This window comes from Manacus candei, unplaced genomic scaffold (genome assembly GCF_025592945.1).
Source record: "Manacus candei isolate 608988 ecotype Guabito, Panama unplaced genomic scaffold, ASM2559294v1 h1tg000020l, whole genome shotgun sequence".
NCBI lineage: Eukaryota > Metazoa > Chordata > Aves > Passeriformes > Pipridae > Manacus > Manacus candei.
Window position 1 is genome coordinate 1,496,255 of NW_026138068.1, and position 17,298 is coordinate 1,513,552.

Genomic DNA, 17,298 nt, shown 5'->3' on the forward strand with positions numbered 1-17,298 from the left:
GACAAGGGGAAATGGCTTCACACTGACAGAAGGCAGCGTTAGATGGGATATTGGGAAGAAATTGTTCCCTGTGAGGGTGGTGAGGCCCCGGCACAGGTTGCCCAGAGAAGCTGTGGCTGCCCATCCCTGGAAGTGTTCAAGGTCAGGTTGGACAGGGCTTGGAGCAACCTGTCTAGTGGAAGGTGTCCCTGCCCGTGTCAGGGGGTGGAACAAGATGATCTTTAAGGTCCCTTCCAATCCAAACCATTCCAGGATTCTACAATCTTACACAACCCACGTGGCTTCTTGGTCCCAGCATCGCCCACAGCTGGGAGGCCTTGCAGCACACCAAGGATGCCAACTTGGCACTGCACCCCTATGTTCATCACATTCCAACTTCTTCCAGCCAGGAAAGGTCTCTTCCTACTGTTTCTAAGCCATCACAGGGCAGAGGGAGGGGGCGAGGGAGTTCGAGCCACAAATCCACAATGATTGAAGCTGCCAGCTGTGAAATCGCCATCGCGGCAGTGACAAGGTGAGGGATGATTTGCAGCAAGGCTGAGACAGGCCCGGGCGCAGGAGCCGGCACACTGTCACACCAAATAATGGCAGTCCTGGAATCACTGGACGCACAGGCCCGAGGGGAAGAGCATCTCAGTTCATCAAAACATGCAAGGAAATAGCCCAGTTTGGGTCTCACAGCATCACAGTGGCTTCTGGAGATGCACCAGTATTGGTGAAAACCTGAATGTTTCTGAGAAATGCTTTCTGAAACTGCATGCTTCTGAGCCCTCTGCTTCCCTCCCGGCTCAGGCAGAAAGTGGAAAGGACTCGTTTCATCAAGGGAACTGCTCCAAACGGCATAGGATGGCCCAGGCAGTGGGGATGCTCCCACACCAAGGCTGACCTCAGGGGCTCAGGATGGGGCATGCAGTGAAACACCAACCCCCAAGAGGAGAAAAGCCCAAGGGGACAGAGCCTCAGGCTCCAGGTGCCTATGTGACTGTGCTCAGCTATTTGGGACTGCAGGATAAGGCAGTGAAATAACCACCAGATAAAGAGCTCAGCCCTTCCACAGGCTGATAAGAGCCTCTGTTAAACCTGCTCTTTGGCTTCAGGATATGGTGCAAATTAAATATAGTTCAGTGGCTGCATTTAATTCCTCTCTTCCGTTCTTCTCTTATTAACCTGACAGAGATGGGCAGGGAGGCAGCCGGACACACAGCAGCACCCCTCCCCCAGCACCCCAACCCTGCTTTCCCCAGCCACTGACAAACAAAATCCCCCAGGGATGGTTGTGGGAGCAGCAAACAGTGTGTCCTGGTGGCTGGTGGGGTACCCCCCGACCTCGCTACCTTCTGCATGACAGCCATGGGAGAAAAGGGACCTCCACGGGGCTGATGCTGCTGAGCTGGGGCTCCAACCTGGTTCCCCCCAGGGATGTCCTTGGGCATCCACAGTCTGTGGCACCCACACTGGTGGCCTTGGGAGGGGGATGTGGGGTGATACTGGGGACTGTGGATAACCCTGGGGTGCCCTCCCCACAGGCCACATGAGTGGCAATTTGAATGTGAGCCTGAAAATAAAATACTTGTTTATCAATAAGATCACACACTGCTCAACGCCACATCCCACTTGGCCCAAATCTCATCCACAGAGGCACTTTATGTTATCCTCTGTACCCTAAAATGTGTCAAGGAAAGGAATAATTATGTCAATATAATTGTATTTCAAATGCAAAATACCATCTTCATAACACAAACTGACAAAGCTGGTCCCAACATCAGGCCCCTGGCACTCAGGGAGCTGTTAGACACCTTTGACACACGCTGTTTCAATCTAAATGTAAATCCAAGAAGCATTTCCCTCTTCCTGCAGTTCCTGGGCTGAGCACTGACTTCGTCATGCAGGATGAGTTGCAGGGCAGTGCTGGCTGTTTGTTTCCTCTGAGCAGGAAATGGGGGCAAATAAAGGAGGAAATACATTCATTGAGAAAACTCATAATATTGAGCAAGTAGAGCTGCAGCTTGACTGGGGGCCTGCAAGGAGCATCCTCTGCTGTCAAATCCCTGTTGGCAACAGTAACTCTGACTCCTTCCACCAAACCAGTCAGTCATGAACAGCAGGAGTGACCTGACCAGCTCAGAACCCCCGGCTGATGCATATTTTATAGCCAATAAATAAAATATGTGTTCTGCCTGGTTCCGAATACATTTCCAAACCAGATCCTCCCATTCACAATTGGTGGACAGGTCGCCCCAGAGCACAGGACTCCTGAACCCCAGCGGCACCGTCCCACTGGCACGTCAGAAGCCGATATTTTAGAAGGCTGAGGTTGATTCCTACTGACAGGGGGCCTGGGTTAAAGGCTCTCTCAAGACAAGGGACACAGAAGTTTGCTCGGCCTTGGTCAGCACACAGCAAACCCACACAGAGCTGCTGCTCACAGTCGGACTCGTGACCCCGCCCGCAGGCTCACAGGAGGAGGCTGCTGCACGTCCCTGATGGAAGGACTGTGACAACATGAGCTAAACTGCAAAAATCATTAACTCCTGCTGTGAGTGACACAGTCAAGTGCTCAGCAGCAGGTCTGGCCTGCTGGATGCCTTTCCCTGTGGTTCATACGGACCCTCTGCACCCACCCTGGTCAAAGCCCTTGCAGCTCCCTGACCTCTCCCAGCACCACCTGCTCTCACTGCAGGGACAGTGGGAAAGGAAGAGATTTGCTGTAAAGGGGAAATATCACTGACACTTTGTGGAAATCCAAACAGGAGAAAGCCAAGGAACACAGCCCCTGGCACCCCAACACTGTGACACCCCGCCCCTGGCACGGCTCAGCAGCAGGGCTGTCACCAAACCCAGAGCCACAGCAGGAGAGGTCAAGGCAAGAGCAGGCTCTGCACCAGCAAGGACAGTCAGCAAGGACAGGAGGAGATGTGGATGGGCTGCAGTCCTGCCCTGCCCCTGCACAGCTGGCAGGTGAGACCCTTCTTTCCACCACCTCCCTGAATATCATTGCAGCTTCCTCCTGCCATTTGCAATTCAACTTTTCCAACAGCCAGGAGGAGATGCTCAAGCCCTCTGCAGCCAGGGCAGCACAAGGGGCACTGACTGGCAGCTCAACAGGACACAGGGAGAGGGGGGACATCTCAGTCAGCAGCTCCCTCCCCTTCCCCCACCTCTCCACATCCCAGCTTTGCTTTCATTGCTTCTCTGGAAAAGGATTTCTACACCCTGTTTTTCTTAAGAGGTTTTTTTCCAACTAATTTTGTCGCAGAAGCATTTGAAGAGAAGTTAAAAGCAAATAACCAAAATCAGCAGGGAAATGATTTGTGGGATTCTAAAGGATGCCCAGGCCAGCACCACAGAGCATCCAGGGCCGCGTCCTTGTCACCACCTTGTGTTTTTGCTTGTGGTTCTGCTGTGACAACACAACCCTTGCACGCTCCCATCGACCTCAAGTGAAGTGTAATCTAATTAGTCCAATTTGGATCACTTTTCTTTAAATAATTTAGTGTACACCTGCAGTATTCATCCATCATTATTATTTTTAATTAAGTCATTAGCTCGCAGGTTTTCAGAGATTTTGAAGTGACAAAATTTGCGTGGTTGAAGAGTAGTGGGGGGGGGGGGGGCGAACAACACACCGTAATTGGTGTGTGAGCAGCCATCAGTGCTGATGGATTCCTAAAGAATTTACTCCTTTAAAGGCAAAGCAGAATCACAACAGCTCTAATTAGCACATACACAGCCGAGTTTTCACTCCTGGCTCCTCCATCACCCAACCTCACCTCTAAGGACTGGCTGCCTTTGATGATAATTGTCGTTACACTTCGTCAAAGTCATTAACTTTTCAAGGAAAGAGCAGCTGGAAAGACCCAGGAGCAGGCAGGGAGGGGGCTGAGGGCTGAAGAAACATCAGAGGGTTTGCTGGGACCCTGCTGGGAGCTGAGGGTTTGCCTGGGTGGGACTGTGGCATTCCTAGCGGGAGGAACAATCAGCTCTTGCTTTGCTTCTAAAGTTCACTGGAAGCACTAAAAAGAACGCTTTAAAGTTTGCAAAGGAATAAAAAAATAACTCTAAAGCTCAGGCTGTGTTGTGTTACACAGCGTGGCCATAGTGGGGCTGCAGTGCACAGATTTGCCAGCAAAAGAACCAGAAAAAAAGGTTATTTACACTGAGGTCTCACCTTTTTTTTACGAAAAAAACAAACCTGTGAAGAATATCTTCACACCTGTACTTCAGTTTTCTGTAAAATTAGTTAATTATTATGCTGATGAACTTCACAGCTTCATTAAAGAAAATGATTTTAGGATAAAGAAACCTGATTTAAGGACAGCACCTGCAACCTCCTCCCTCACCGTGGTGTGCCAGGGCCAGGGGCTCCAGGGTTAATGGAGCTGTATGTGGGTACTGAGGGCCAGGAGGAGATACAGTAAATCTCCCTGGATTGTACCTCAGCCAGCCAGGGCTTCATCCCAGCAGGATCAGACCCTGCTTTTCCCTGGGCATCCCATCAAGGCAGCACCTGGTTCTCCAGGCAGAAGGGACTCCAGGGGCGCCTGCCCATGGCTGGACCACATTCCAGAGTTTTCATCCCAGTCCCATCCCAGAACCCCCAGCCCAGATGACTGGTTTCTCCCACGAAATCCAAGCTGAACGGGTAGTTCAGTCAGCAGCAGCACAGTCAGCACCATCCCGTTCTATGAGCAGCCTCAGGAGGGAAACCCCAGATGGTGGCTGGTCCCAGCTGCTGTGACAGCAGCTCATCGCCCACACCCCACCCCACGCCTGGTCCTAACCCTTCTCCATCCTTCCCAGCCTCTGCTTCATCTTTTCCAGCCCCTGCTCCATCCTTCCATGCACTGCAGCTTCACAAGGGGACACTTGTACGGGGACAAGCACGAGCGCATCTGCACACACGACAAGCCCAGAGATCAGGGCTTGTTTTAAGCTCCCCAGGATTAACTCCAAGTTGGAAATCCATCTCTCACTCCTCACCGTGGCTCAGTGTCTGCTGCAGCCCAAGGAGAGCAGGTGGCCTGTCAAGCTCTGGGTGTCAGCACAGCAGCTGAGAAACAAGGAGCTGTTGCAGGCTGGGATCCAGATTTTATTGGGAATAGGAGCTACAGCTCCAGGGAGGAAACCCAGTATGTGCAACCAGAGCAAAGACAGAGACAAGCAGGGCCAAGTGCCATTTGTTACAAACCAAGCCTCCCTCGCTCTGATGGCAGCGGACTTGGAAAGTGTTCAGAATCCATCCTTCTTACAAAATTTATAAGGCAAAGCCTTCTGCCTGGCAGACAGCTCTCCAGCTCCCTTCCCTGCTCCTCCCTGGATATTCCCTGCTGAATGGCACAAATCTGCCTTCCAACTGCACAAAGCTGGGTAGAAAACAAGGGAGAGATGGAAATAGCCTCCCTGATCCTGGCTGGGGGTGTGGGGATGGTGGCATGGGATTTTCCTGTGCCTCGACCGTCAATAAATAGAAGCTGTGAGAACAAAATACCTTCTATTTTGTATATGGTATATAGATACCATATATATACCTATCCAGGCAGCAGCTCTTAGGACCCCAGGAAACAAGACAGGATTTATAACCCAGTCTGTGCAATGGACTTGTCCCTTCAAAGCACCCCTTGAACCTCAACAGTGCATGGTAGGTCCACAACCTCGCCACTGGGTATTTAAATAAATTAAAAAAAAATTGTTAGGTGCAGACCATGACTTAAGTAATGTCAAGTGAATAATTCACGCTGGATTTATAATTGATGGGGGATTTAGCAGGAGCAGAGCCATAAGTGGCTTTCTATTAACTATTGATGCTCCCCCCGCCAGGCTCCCGACAAGCACGGCCGGGCTCTGCGATCACAGCTCTGCCCCATGTTTTATTTAAGTGCTGTTAAGAGGACACACACAGTCTGGGGGATGCCTCTGCTGCCGGGAAAGTCACAGCAGCCCTTGGCTCTGGTGTGGCCGTGCACACGGAGTCTGTTCTCATGGAGCAGTCACTCTGATCAGCCAGCACGGAAAAACTGGGATGGTGTGATGTGCCTGGGGGAGCCCACCCACTGCAGGACTTGCTGGCTCCTTCCTCCTGCAGATACAAGTTCAGCTGTTTATGGAGTTTTGTGTCTTATTTGAGAGGTGCCTCTAAAATCCCTTTCAGACCTCTTTGCACACTTCATTTGGGAGAACAGGAGAGTGCTAAGAAGTCCAAGTACGTTGCTTCACCCATCACTCACATCCCCATATGAAACATCAAAAAAGCTTCTCCAAATATCGGCACAAACCCAAAAACACAGTGAGAAGAACTCACCTAACAGCCAGCACATCTGTGTTCCAAACACTGTGCTTCCAACAAAGCTGCAAGAAACACCCAGTCAACACAGCAAACACAGCTGGGGCTCCCTCAATCCCGCAGGGAAAGCAGCAGGATCAAGGAACCCTGTGGCCCAAGGAGCCCAGCATGCCTGCAGCACCCCAGGGGCACCCAGAGCCTCTCACTCCAACACCTCCTGGCTCTGCAGAGCATCAGTGGCTGTACAACTCTGACCTCAATCCATGCCCAGGAAAGGGTGTCCTAGCAGCCGGAGTGGTGTGCCAGCACACAGGGCTCAGCCTGGCAGAGCAAGGACAAAGCCTGTCCCTGGCACAGGCAAGGGATTGGGAATGATTCACATCATTCCCCTCAGGAAGGCTGGCAGCCTCGGGGTGGAATAAATGCTGAAATCTCCTTGATTGTTAAATAAAAGATCATTGATAAGATAACTGCTCCTGATTTGGCCCTGCTGGCAGCAGAACTGCAATATCTTTCAATTACCGCTCGGGAGCAAGGCTTTCCCCTGGATTAGTGGAAGAAACAACATGAAAAGAGACGCTGGTAAAGGGCTGTAAAGTGAAGGTGAATCTATTTTTGCTGCTCTCCAAACCCAGCTGAGGCTTTGCTCTCTCGGAGTGGGTTTAGCTGCTGGTTGGCACCATCTGAGCCACCACCACGGCGCAGGGGGGTGGGTTTGGCAAAGCCAGGAGCGCTGTGAGGAGCTGGCACTGAGCCCTGAGCGCCAGCACACCGAGCCCCATGATCAGCACGTGGCATGCTGGGGACTGGCAGGAGGACAGAGGACTTCCCATCCACTGTGGTTCTGCCTGACATGAGGGAAACCAGCATGAGGAGGTGCAGGAATGACCTGAGCAACTTAGAATCACAGATTCATTCAGGTTAGAAATACCTCTATTATCATCAAATTCAACCATTCCCCCAGCACTGCCAAGGCCACCACTAAACCATGCCCCTAAATGCCACATCTACACGTGAACTGCATTTCTTCAAGTGGAACAGCCAAAGCCAACTCCCTCCCAGAAAAAAAAAAAAAAAGTGGAGAAGAGGGACTGCCCAGGCTGCCAACTTAGCCATGGAGAAAGGGAACACGAGGGGCCTCAAGGACAGCTTTGGTTCAACAGTCTGGGGCTGTGGAGGGATATAAAGTTATTCCCTGTTCCTCCAAGCTCTGGAGTAGCCCAAGACCCACAGTGTGCCTTCAGAGGGGTCAGCTCCATCCCCTCAGACTTAGAGCACACATAGCATCACACAGAAAATACATTTCTGGGGCTCTCAGACCACTTTGGGGTCACAAAGGGGTACCCTCCAGCAGCAGCAATCCCCTCCCATGGCCATGGGACTGCCCAAGCCCCCAGGAGCAGCACCTCCTTACCAGCTCCACACGCCGGCGGCTGGACTCCAGCTCCCTCTGCACCAGCTCATCCATGTCAGCTTTCATCTCCTCCATCCTCCTCTGGTAGTACCTGGTGTTCTCCTTCTCCCGCGCCTCCGACTCGGCCGCGTTCTCCAGCTCCTCTCCCATCTTGATGATGCTGTCTCGCAAGCGCAGCACCAGCACCTGGGGTGTCAGGTGAAGAAAGGGGGGTGGAGATGAGGTGTTAGAAAGCTCTCCACAAGCATCAAGCCAGTGTTGACTGTCAATAAACCCCACAGCAAAGCACACAGAGATAACAGCAGTGCCACGAACCATATGGACTGTCTGCAGCTCCCGCCTGGCCCTCCCCACCCCTTCCCAGGTGCTTCCTTCCCCAAAGCCAAGGTGGTGGCAGCATCGCTGTGCCTGCCAATTTACAAGCAAAGGTGAGGAGGGGGTACCTCAAAGCGCTTCATCTGCACAGCCTGGAAGTCCAGCTGGCTCTCCAGGTCCCGGATCCGGGCTTCCTGCCGGCTGACGATGGAGCGCTCGGCCGGGCACTGCTCCAGCTGCGCCGCTCTCGCCTGCACTGCCTGCAGCTGGGTGAGGATGGGCTGTGTTAGCACCTCCCGGCCCCTGGCCATGCAAACACCTCCCCAGACCTCTCCTGGATCCCTCACCAGTCCCCCACACGCATCGGGGGCTTCTCGTAAGCCTGAGGTAACAGCACCACAGCAAAGCGTTGCCTTCACTTCCCAAAGGATTCCCTGCTGTTAAAGCCACACAGTACAGGCCTGACACCAACATGTATTTTTGAATGGAAAACCTGCTGGCAAGTGACACGTGTCTGGGTCTCCTTTGCTTTTCTCATCTCACACACTCTTTGAGGACAGCAGGCGTAAAAATTCACAATCTGTGTGGAAAGCTGCCTGGGCCAAGCTGTATCCTCAACTGTTATGCTGAGATCTCCAAAGGAAACTGCCCTTTTAGTGATCCCGCTACAACTTGGGTTCAGATTTTGAATTTGACCTAGAACTACAGGAATTTGCCTTCTTTTATCCGGCCTATCTCTAAAGCACCACCCGCTCCGCCTCGGAGGGAGCGAGTCCTGCTTCTGATTCCTGGGCAGCTTAGCTACGCTCCAATAAAGCACTTAACTTAATGGGATTACTCATGTGTTTAAAATTAAATCCATCACTCCAGGAGGGTTGGCACAGCTGCAGAGGCGAGGGAGTGCAGCACCCACTGGTGTCCACCCAGGGCCAGCCCCGCACTGGGGTCAGCCCCATTCCAGCCACAGCACCAGCAGATCAGGAGGGATAAGTAGGGCTCTGAATCCCAAGAGCCTTGGCATGGAAAGGTTTCTGCAGCTCAAGGCCATTGCTGGCAGAGCCCCACAGCCTGCCCTGGCCCCATCCCATCCCGAGGGCTGTGGGTACCCAGCAGCACCCATGCTGCTCTCGAGAGCACTCACAGCCCATCAGGAGGAGGAGAGGCTCCTGACCACATCACAGAGGAGAAATGGCTTTGTGCCACACTGACAGACATTTGATCTCATTTCAGACCAGAGCATGGTATCCACAGCTGGCACAGATGATGTGCTGGACCCAGACATCATCAGGTACCTGGATGCTCCCACTCCTCAGCTCTGGGTGCCACAGGCTGGGCAGGAATTACCTTCTCCTGCAGGCTCTGCTTTTCTTTCTTCACATCCTCCACCTGTGTCTGCAGCTCCCGGATCTGAGCGATGTCTGTTGCCGACTGTGGAAAGAGAAATTTGGCAGAGGGAGCAGAACCTGGCTCGGAGCAGGGGCCTGGCTCGTGCCACCTCCTACCACCAACACAGTGAGCTACACCTGGACTGCACTGCAAGAGCTTCAGTCTCCCAACCCAGTGCAGCTTTCCTAATTTTTGAAATAAATATTTACGGATTAGGACAGAAACTGTGTTGTCAAGGTCATCTCTGCCCACAGGGCCCTTTCAGATACAGACTCCTGGATCCATAACACCACTGCCATGGGCACCAGACTGTGAATTGTCAGTCTGGCTGGCCTGCTCCTGTGCCTATGGGAGCCTTGGTGTCCCTCAGGTCCCAGTACAATCCTTTGGGAGAGCCTGACATGGTCTGGATAGAGCACAGGAAGTCCCAGCATGAGAAAGCAGTGAAAGAAAGAATAAAAAAAGGATCCAGAGGGACAGCTGTAGGATTCCACAAACATTGGAACTAAAGCCAAGACTTGAAAAAAGACTCAAAACTACAGTTGAGAGGAGCCAGAGCCATGAGCTGTCCCTTTCTCATCACAACATCGGTGTCCTGAGGTTCCCACCCTGCTGTGCACCCACAGGGATCACAGGCTGCTCTGTGCCAGGCTCAGGGTTTTCCAAGAGCCCTCCCTGGGAGGGAGATGCTGTGCCAGCTCCTACCTGGGCAATCAGAGCCTTGTGCTTTTCCATGAGCTCATTCAGGTCTTCCTGGTCCTCATCGATACGTTTCAGGAGATCAGCTCTCTCGTGCTGCAGCTGGAACAGCTGCTCATCCACCTGCAGGAAGATCCACCGGACCACTGGCTCACACATCCCACAGGGAACCCACCACATCACCCGGGCTGCAGTGTCCTCTGGGACATGCTGCCAACAGCCTCTAACCCACCAGAAAAGCAATGGGAGCTCCTGGTATCCACAGAGCAGAACTGTGGGATGCTGGGCCCTTGTAGCAATTTTATCCACCCATTAAACCACCTGGGGGCTGTTGTTTCCAAACAGTCTGGGTGATGTAGTGGATATCCTCAGAGATTTAGTAAATATGCTCAGACATTTAGTAAATATACTTGGTGATGTAGTAAATATGCTGAGGTGATTTACTAAACACACTGGTAGTTTCTGATTTAGCAAACCAGCTGCTGATTGCTGCCAAACCCAAGGAAGGGGGACTGTGCCCTCCTACCTCCCCTGCCCTGGCCACATCTCCAGGAACCCACCAGGGTCTTGCTTCTGCTGAGGGTCTCCATCTCCATGTGCAAGTTCTCCAGCTCCAGGGCCGCTGTCTGCTGGTTCCTCTGGGCCTCTGCACACTTTGCTTCACTCTCTTCCAGCTGGGAAAAATTAGGGTTGGGGAATGATCACTGATGATGCTGCCCCACAGCATACAGCCATGCCTATTCCCACTTCCCTGGAGCATTTTTCCCCGGTAAAACACATGGAATCTTGACCTTCTAAACCTGTGCTGCTCTTCAGCCTGTCTGCTCCTGGTTGACAGGGAAAACAAGGCTTCCTTGACAGCTCCCAGCACATCTCACCACAGATTCCAACACTTCTGTCCGTCCTGGTGAGCATGGCAGACAGCCCTCCATAGCACATCCACCCTCTGCCTCCGGGATGTAGAGCTGGGATCATTAATTTGCAAAATTATGTGAATTACATGTAATTCCTGATTAGAGCAATTCATGATTCGGGGGTTTGCAAATGGGCTTTTCATGTGGTGTAAATTGCATTTGCAAATACACATGGAAGATCACATTTATAAATGCTAATTTGCTCTCGGGTTTTACAGCTCAGCCATTAAGATCACAATGATCTTCAATGGGCTGCAAACACCTGGAAGCTGCAGCGTCATCCCGAAAACTCTCCCCTGCCAGGACGGAGGAGTTTACGTAGGTTGGACCTGAACATCCAGTTCCTTTCCCTGCTCCCTGGGGTTTCTTTCTTTTCTTTACAAAAAAGAAAACTGAACCCCTCTGCTCACTGCTCATTTCCTGTACCTGGTCCTGGTTTCCCTGTGGAGCTCCCGAAAGCAACAGTAGCCACTGCACACCACGGCGAGGGCTTGAGCATTTTAGGCTGTTTTTTCAGGGTTTACTTATGTTTTTTAAACTCTCCCCCTCAAAAAGAGGGAAATCATGAAATGATTATAACTGGAGCAATCCTTAGCTCATTTCCCTCCACTGTGGGAGGTCATTGAGACCTCCCTCTAGAGAGGGCACCAGCAGAAAAATACCCTCTGTGTTTTGCTGGGATGAGTTGAAGACACCAGTTGGATTGATCCCTGGCTTTATGGCCAAGGGCTTTCCCACCCCTGCTCCTCTAGAAGCAGCTGCATCCATGACCAGCCCTGGGACTGATCTCTCCTCTGCCATGACCTCACCAAAATTCCTCATATTTTAACCAGAGAGAAACACATCTTCAAGACCTCTCATTAAATACCAGCTTCCAATTCACTTTGCGTAATGGAATTTTCCCACTTGGGAAGAATAAATTGAAGTTCCCCCCCAAAATGCATAATGTATGAACTTCAGAACAACATTAGTTTGCTGTGAACACCATCTGTTAAATACCTGCGTAAAATGGATGCCTCAGCCTTATTAAGAAACAATGCTATACTTCCAGCCATATGGATTTTGATTAACGGAAGTGCAGCATTTTAGCAAAGCTTTTCTCCTTGTGGAGGTCCGTGGGCTGGTGGTAGGATGCACTGGCTTTTGAGAAAGTCGTCATGAATGCCATTAGAAATTGTTTAAATTTAAAGGACAGAATAATCATGTGGCATTTTTAACACATGCAGAGTCTCAGTGTTGGCGGCACAGCAAAAACTCAATATCCCCAAAATTAAGGCTGTTCACTCACTCTGAACACAAGGCAACCCTAAGTCCAACCTGTGCCCGATCCCCACCTTGTCACCCAGCCCAGTCCAGTCATTCCTCGAACCCCTCTGGGGATGGGGACTCCACCACCTCCCTGGGCAGCCCCTTCCAATGCCTGACCATCCTTTCCATGAAGAAATTCTTCCTGATGTCCAATCTGAACCTCCCCTGGTACAGCTTGAAGCCAGTTCCTCTCATCCTGCCCCTTGTTCCCTGGGAGCAGAGCCCTACCCACCTCAGCCACATCCTCCTGTCAGGGAGTTGGAGAGAGCAAGAAGGTCCCCCCTGAGTCTCTTTTTCTCCAGGCTGAGCCCCCCCAGCTCTGTCAGCCGCTCCTCATAGGACTTTATTCTTTAGATCCTTCACCAACTCCTTTGCCCAAATGCATTGTTCCCCCAGTAAGATGGGGCTGGACACCATGGGAATGGCCACAGTCCCTGGGCAGAGCGAGCATCCCAGAGCATCACTGCTGGTCCCTTGGATCAGCATATGGAAGGGAGCTGAGCACAGGGCCTTCCCCCATTAAGAGTACCAGGGGCTGGGAAAAAACAGGAGTGGTGCAACCTCTCCAGCCCCAAAGTGGGATTTGGGAAACATTGAAGGATTTATGAAGTGCAGCATTACATCATTGGGTCAATAAGAGAGAGCACACGTGACTGCCAAAAATTACCATTCCCACTGCCTGTCCCAGCCATGGCCATCCCCTGCCCTGAATATTCAGATAATGGACACAAGCATTGACATGAACATGGGCATAGACATGGGCATGGCCATGGACACAGATACACTGCTGGCTCCATCAGGCTGAGCTCACCTTCCCCTTCTCCCTCAGCACAGGTGGGAACAGCTGCTCCTCACAGCTGTTATTTATGCAGAACTACCATCCCAATTATATTTGGATGTTGCTGGAATCACTCATGCCTCCCGATTAGTTTGTTTCCCGGGGAAATGTACAGTACAGATTAATTACTGAGCTGTTCTGGAGGACTGGCACCGTTAGCTCAGCCCCTGCTCAGCACTGTGGGATGCATGTCCATGGTCAGCCTGGGGTGGGCAGCCCCGAGGGACCCCTGTCCATGGCAGGGCACTCCGCGGCACCCTGAGCTCACTCTGGGGTTATCCCAGCTCTGGTGGGTACAAGCTGGCACACACCTGTAGCTCCTCAGCAGGTGCTCCCTCAGCACCACTGAACATGGGGTATCTCTGCTCAAACTACGGCAAACCCAGTGCAATCCCTACTCCTGCTCACAGCATCCCTATGGCAACACCGCCCCAACCCAGCGCGTAAGAGACAGAGAGAAACTCCAAACAGAAGGTAATTAACAGGAAAAAAGGGAAAAACACTTAAACACTGTTGACTTAATTATGGGGAAGTGCTCCTTCCGAGGAGCCCTTGAAGTGTGTGAGGCACTGCACCCTGCCTGCGTGGGCGATGCTCGCGGGGTCACTGCTCGCTCTGCATGTGACTCAAAGCAGGAGAGCTGGAAATATTCCCCGTGGCTTCCCTGCTCTGCCAAAGGTCCCCACCTGCTTGCGCAGGAGCTCCAGCTCCTGGGAGCTGGCTCCGGGCTCCGTGGGGGCCGCCACCAGCAGCTGCACGTCGGCGAGGAGGGCGCGGGTCCGGCGCAGGTCCCGCCGCAGCCGCTTCTCCACGTCGAAGTCACGGTGGCCGATCTGGGGAGGGGACAGAGGGTGTCCTGAGCCCTTCACCTTCATCAGAACCTCTCATCTCAACCCAGAGCATTCCCCACACAACGTAAGAACGTTTTGGTAATGCTGAGGTCATGATGCCAGAACACATTAAATATGTATGTATAAATATTACCATTTTCATAGAATCATAGAATCACAGAATCATGGAATAATTTAGGTTGGAAAAGACCTCCAGGATCATCGAGTCCAACCTTTGACCCATCACCACCTCATCAACTAGACCAGAGCGCTGACTGCCACATCCACTTCTCGAACACCTCTAGAGATGGTGACTCCATCACCTCTTTCAAATAAAAATAATTTAATAGTTAAACGAAAGGGAGCAAATAAATTTTGTGAACATTAGAACTAGCAGATTCCACCAAAATACCACATTTTTCTCCCCCAGAAAAGACATTCTCTGAAAACATTTGCCCAGCCCTGGTTTCCACCAGCCACATCCCTGCCCAGTGACCATCCCTGTGGCCAGAGGGGCAGCCTGGCCACATGACTGCAGGAAGCACCATAAAAACCCCCACCCTCTATGCCCCCCCCTCGAGCTGAGAGCAACCATGGTTACAGGGATAAAGGAATTAGAAAAACACCAAACAAACAGGGACATGGTTTCAGCACTTGATTTCAGCCTAATTGAAGTATAAGAGCATTTTCCATTTAGGCTGTTTTCCACGGCTCTCGCTTCAAACCCCTTCTCCTATTTTCTATTTACTAGCTAAAATGAACTGCATAGATTTGACCTTGTAGCCCAGTTTAGAGCTGGCTGGAATTTGCTGGAACCAGAAATCATTGGCATCTCCATTTTCTTAATTAGTTTTCTGGGTTGGCTGGTTTTTTTCTCTTTTTAATGAACTGTCCTCTGCAAACCAGAGGGTGTTTGGTGCTGTGGCTGGAAGCAGCTGCCCCCTCCCACCGTTGCAGCCCAGGGTTTTTAAGTGACAAAGGCAGGATTTCATTTAATAGCTCTGCCAAGGCTGCAGTTGTATCTCACACATACTACAGCAATTCCCAGCTGCACAGTTCCACCTCCCCTTCCCCTCACACTGTGACTGCCCTTGGGGGACTGGGGGATGCCGGGGCAGCACCTGGGGTCAGTCCTGGGGGGAGAAGGTGCCTTTCCTTGTGAGCTCCTGCTGCTTCCTCATCCATCTCAGTTCTCCACCAAATAAGCAAGACATGTTGGACTGTTATAATAATACCCTGCTTTGATGCAGCACGATTTATTGTGACAGTTCCCAAAACATCTTCTAAGCCAGGAGCCGGGGGGATGTTATGGATAAGCCTCATCAGACCACTTTGTGTCTACTTGAAATATACCCACCATTCCAGTGCTGCAAATCTCCCAGATTCATCCCGTTTAATGAACACATGTGACTGCCAGGGCTAGTGAAATGGTGAAATCCAGCTTGTGCCAATGGCCAGAGGACACAGTGCTTAATTACTGTGCCAGGGTGAGTGGCACTGGGACAAGGCTGCGTGAGGGTGGACAGGAAGCTTCAGATAGGCCCTCCAGTCTGAGTTCTGGAGAGCCCTGGTGTGCAGCACCGCTGAGATGGTGACTCTGAACACACAGGGCTGGTGCCATCCTCAGCCCTGGCACCACCAGGCCCCAGGAAAGGGCCAGCTGGGACCTCACTCAGTCACCAGAGCACTGTGATGGCCTCAGGGCCGTGCCAAGGAATGCCCAAGCCAATAAATCTGCTCAAGGAGGCTGCATTCAGCCCCTCACCTGCTGGTTGAACGCAGAGCAGCTGGGTGTGCTATCCCATCACCTGCACCTCAATCGCTGCCACAGACATAGAGAGGGAGAAAGGATTTGTTTAAAAAATGTGGCTGGGATAGAATTCCTCTGCAAGGAGCAGGATTGGATAAACTGCTTTTCTAGGCAGTTAGATGCACTCCAGTGTTAGATGTGGCTACTCTGACTCTCATGAAAACAACAGTAAAAAGCAGATGCCTCCCCCTGCTCAGAAATTGTCCCATACAAAAAGGAACAGTTCCCCTCCACAGGTCCTTAGTGGGACCACATGGCTCCTGTGTGATCCTTGCAGTTCCAAAGCCCCCAGATCCCAATGCTGCTGCAGCACACACTGCTGCTCTGTTGGATGGCATTTGGGAGAGGTGGTGGACAGGAGCATCCTGGACAGCTGCACGTGCATCAACAACCAGGATATTGCTCCATCTACACTTGTGCATTCCCACTCCCATTTTTATGGGCAGTGTTTTTAGCCAGGACATGGCCCATGAAGCAGCCCCTGACACAGGCACCGTCCTCTTACCTGCTCACACAAGGTGCCAATGAGCCCTTCCAGGTCCTGCTTCTCGTGTAGCACCATCTGCTTCTCCTCATACTCCTGTTCCAGCTGCATCTCCAGCTGCCGGAGCTGTGTGTGTGAGAAATCCCAGCCATGCTCAGATCCCAGCCAGCCGTCAAAAGCCCCATGTCCCAGCAGGGCACAGCCACCACCACAGTGGGGACCTGGCACCTCCCAGGAGAGGGGTTACATCGAGGTCTCCCACTCCACCCAGCACTGGGAACCAGGAATGGGTTGTGTCCCCTGGAGCACCTGCCCCCCAGCAGTGCAAGTGCAGAAGAGGGGAATTAGTCCAGGAGCCTGCAGGACTTTGGGAGACAGGATGGCTATTTGAGCCATGCTGCCTGTGAGACACACTCAGACATGGCCAAGGGCTGTCGCTGCAGTTCTGGAATTTGTGTTTGCACCCACTGACCTCATGGCCTTGTGGAAATGGTATTTTCTGTAAATTATCCCCAAACATGAAACACTGGAGATGGTGCCCTTGGCATGACACTGGAGTTACCAGGAGCAGTGTGTCCATGTTCTGCATCAGACTTGGCTCTTGCACACTGTCCCCAGCAGCCCCCCCAGTGTGGCAGGGACTCATGCCTGACCCAAACCCTGACCTGCACACCTGGGATGTGACCAAGGCTCATGCTGGGTTGGTGGTGGGAAGTCAGCACCTCGACACTTCCTGAGGAGGACAGACCCCTGGAATAGCTCCTCCTCTGCACTGAGCACATGGGGAGCTCCGAGGAGTGCCCAGCATCGTCCCCACACCCAGTGAGGACTTACCCTCTTCTGGCAGGACTGCCGCACGTCCTCCAGCTCCTCGTCCTTGTCCTCCAGCTCCTTCTGGTGGATCTGCTTCATCCGCTCGATCTCCAGCTCCAGCCTCTCGTGAAGCTGAAAGACCCAGAGATGAAGCACAGTGGTAACACTCAGCCCCAAAGGGGTGGGGATGGTGTTGGTCTGGGCTCG

General features: G+C 52.1%; 1 protein-coding gene across 2 annotated transcripts in view; it reads right to left on the reverse strand.

The window, feature by feature from the left end:
* The window catches only part of MYO18B (myosin XVIIIB), a 56,023-nt gene that overhangs the window by 9,422 nt on the left and 29,303 nt on the right, over positions 1-17,298 (reverse strand). For both annotated transcript variants that reach the window (XM_051785531.1, XM_051785530.1), the window contains exons 32-39: positions 17,113-17,223; positions 16,300-16,404; positions 13,841-13,987; positions 10,655-10,768; positions 10,101-10,217; positions 9,354-9,437; positions 8,138-8,275; positions 7,695-7,880 (exon numbers count right to left, since the gene is read on the reverse strand). In XM_051785531.1, the coding sequence (XP_051641491.1) occupies positions 7,695-7,880; positions 8,138-8,275; positions 9,354-9,437; positions 10,101-10,217; positions 10,655-10,768; positions 13,841-13,987; positions 16,300-16,404; positions 17,113-17,223 (1,002 nt within the window). The remainder of the gene's footprint in view (positions 1-7,694; positions 7,881-8,137; positions 8,276-9,353; positions 9,438-10,100; positions 10,218-10,654; positions 10,769-13,840; positions 13,988-16,299; positions 16,405-17,112; positions 17,224-17,298) is intronic.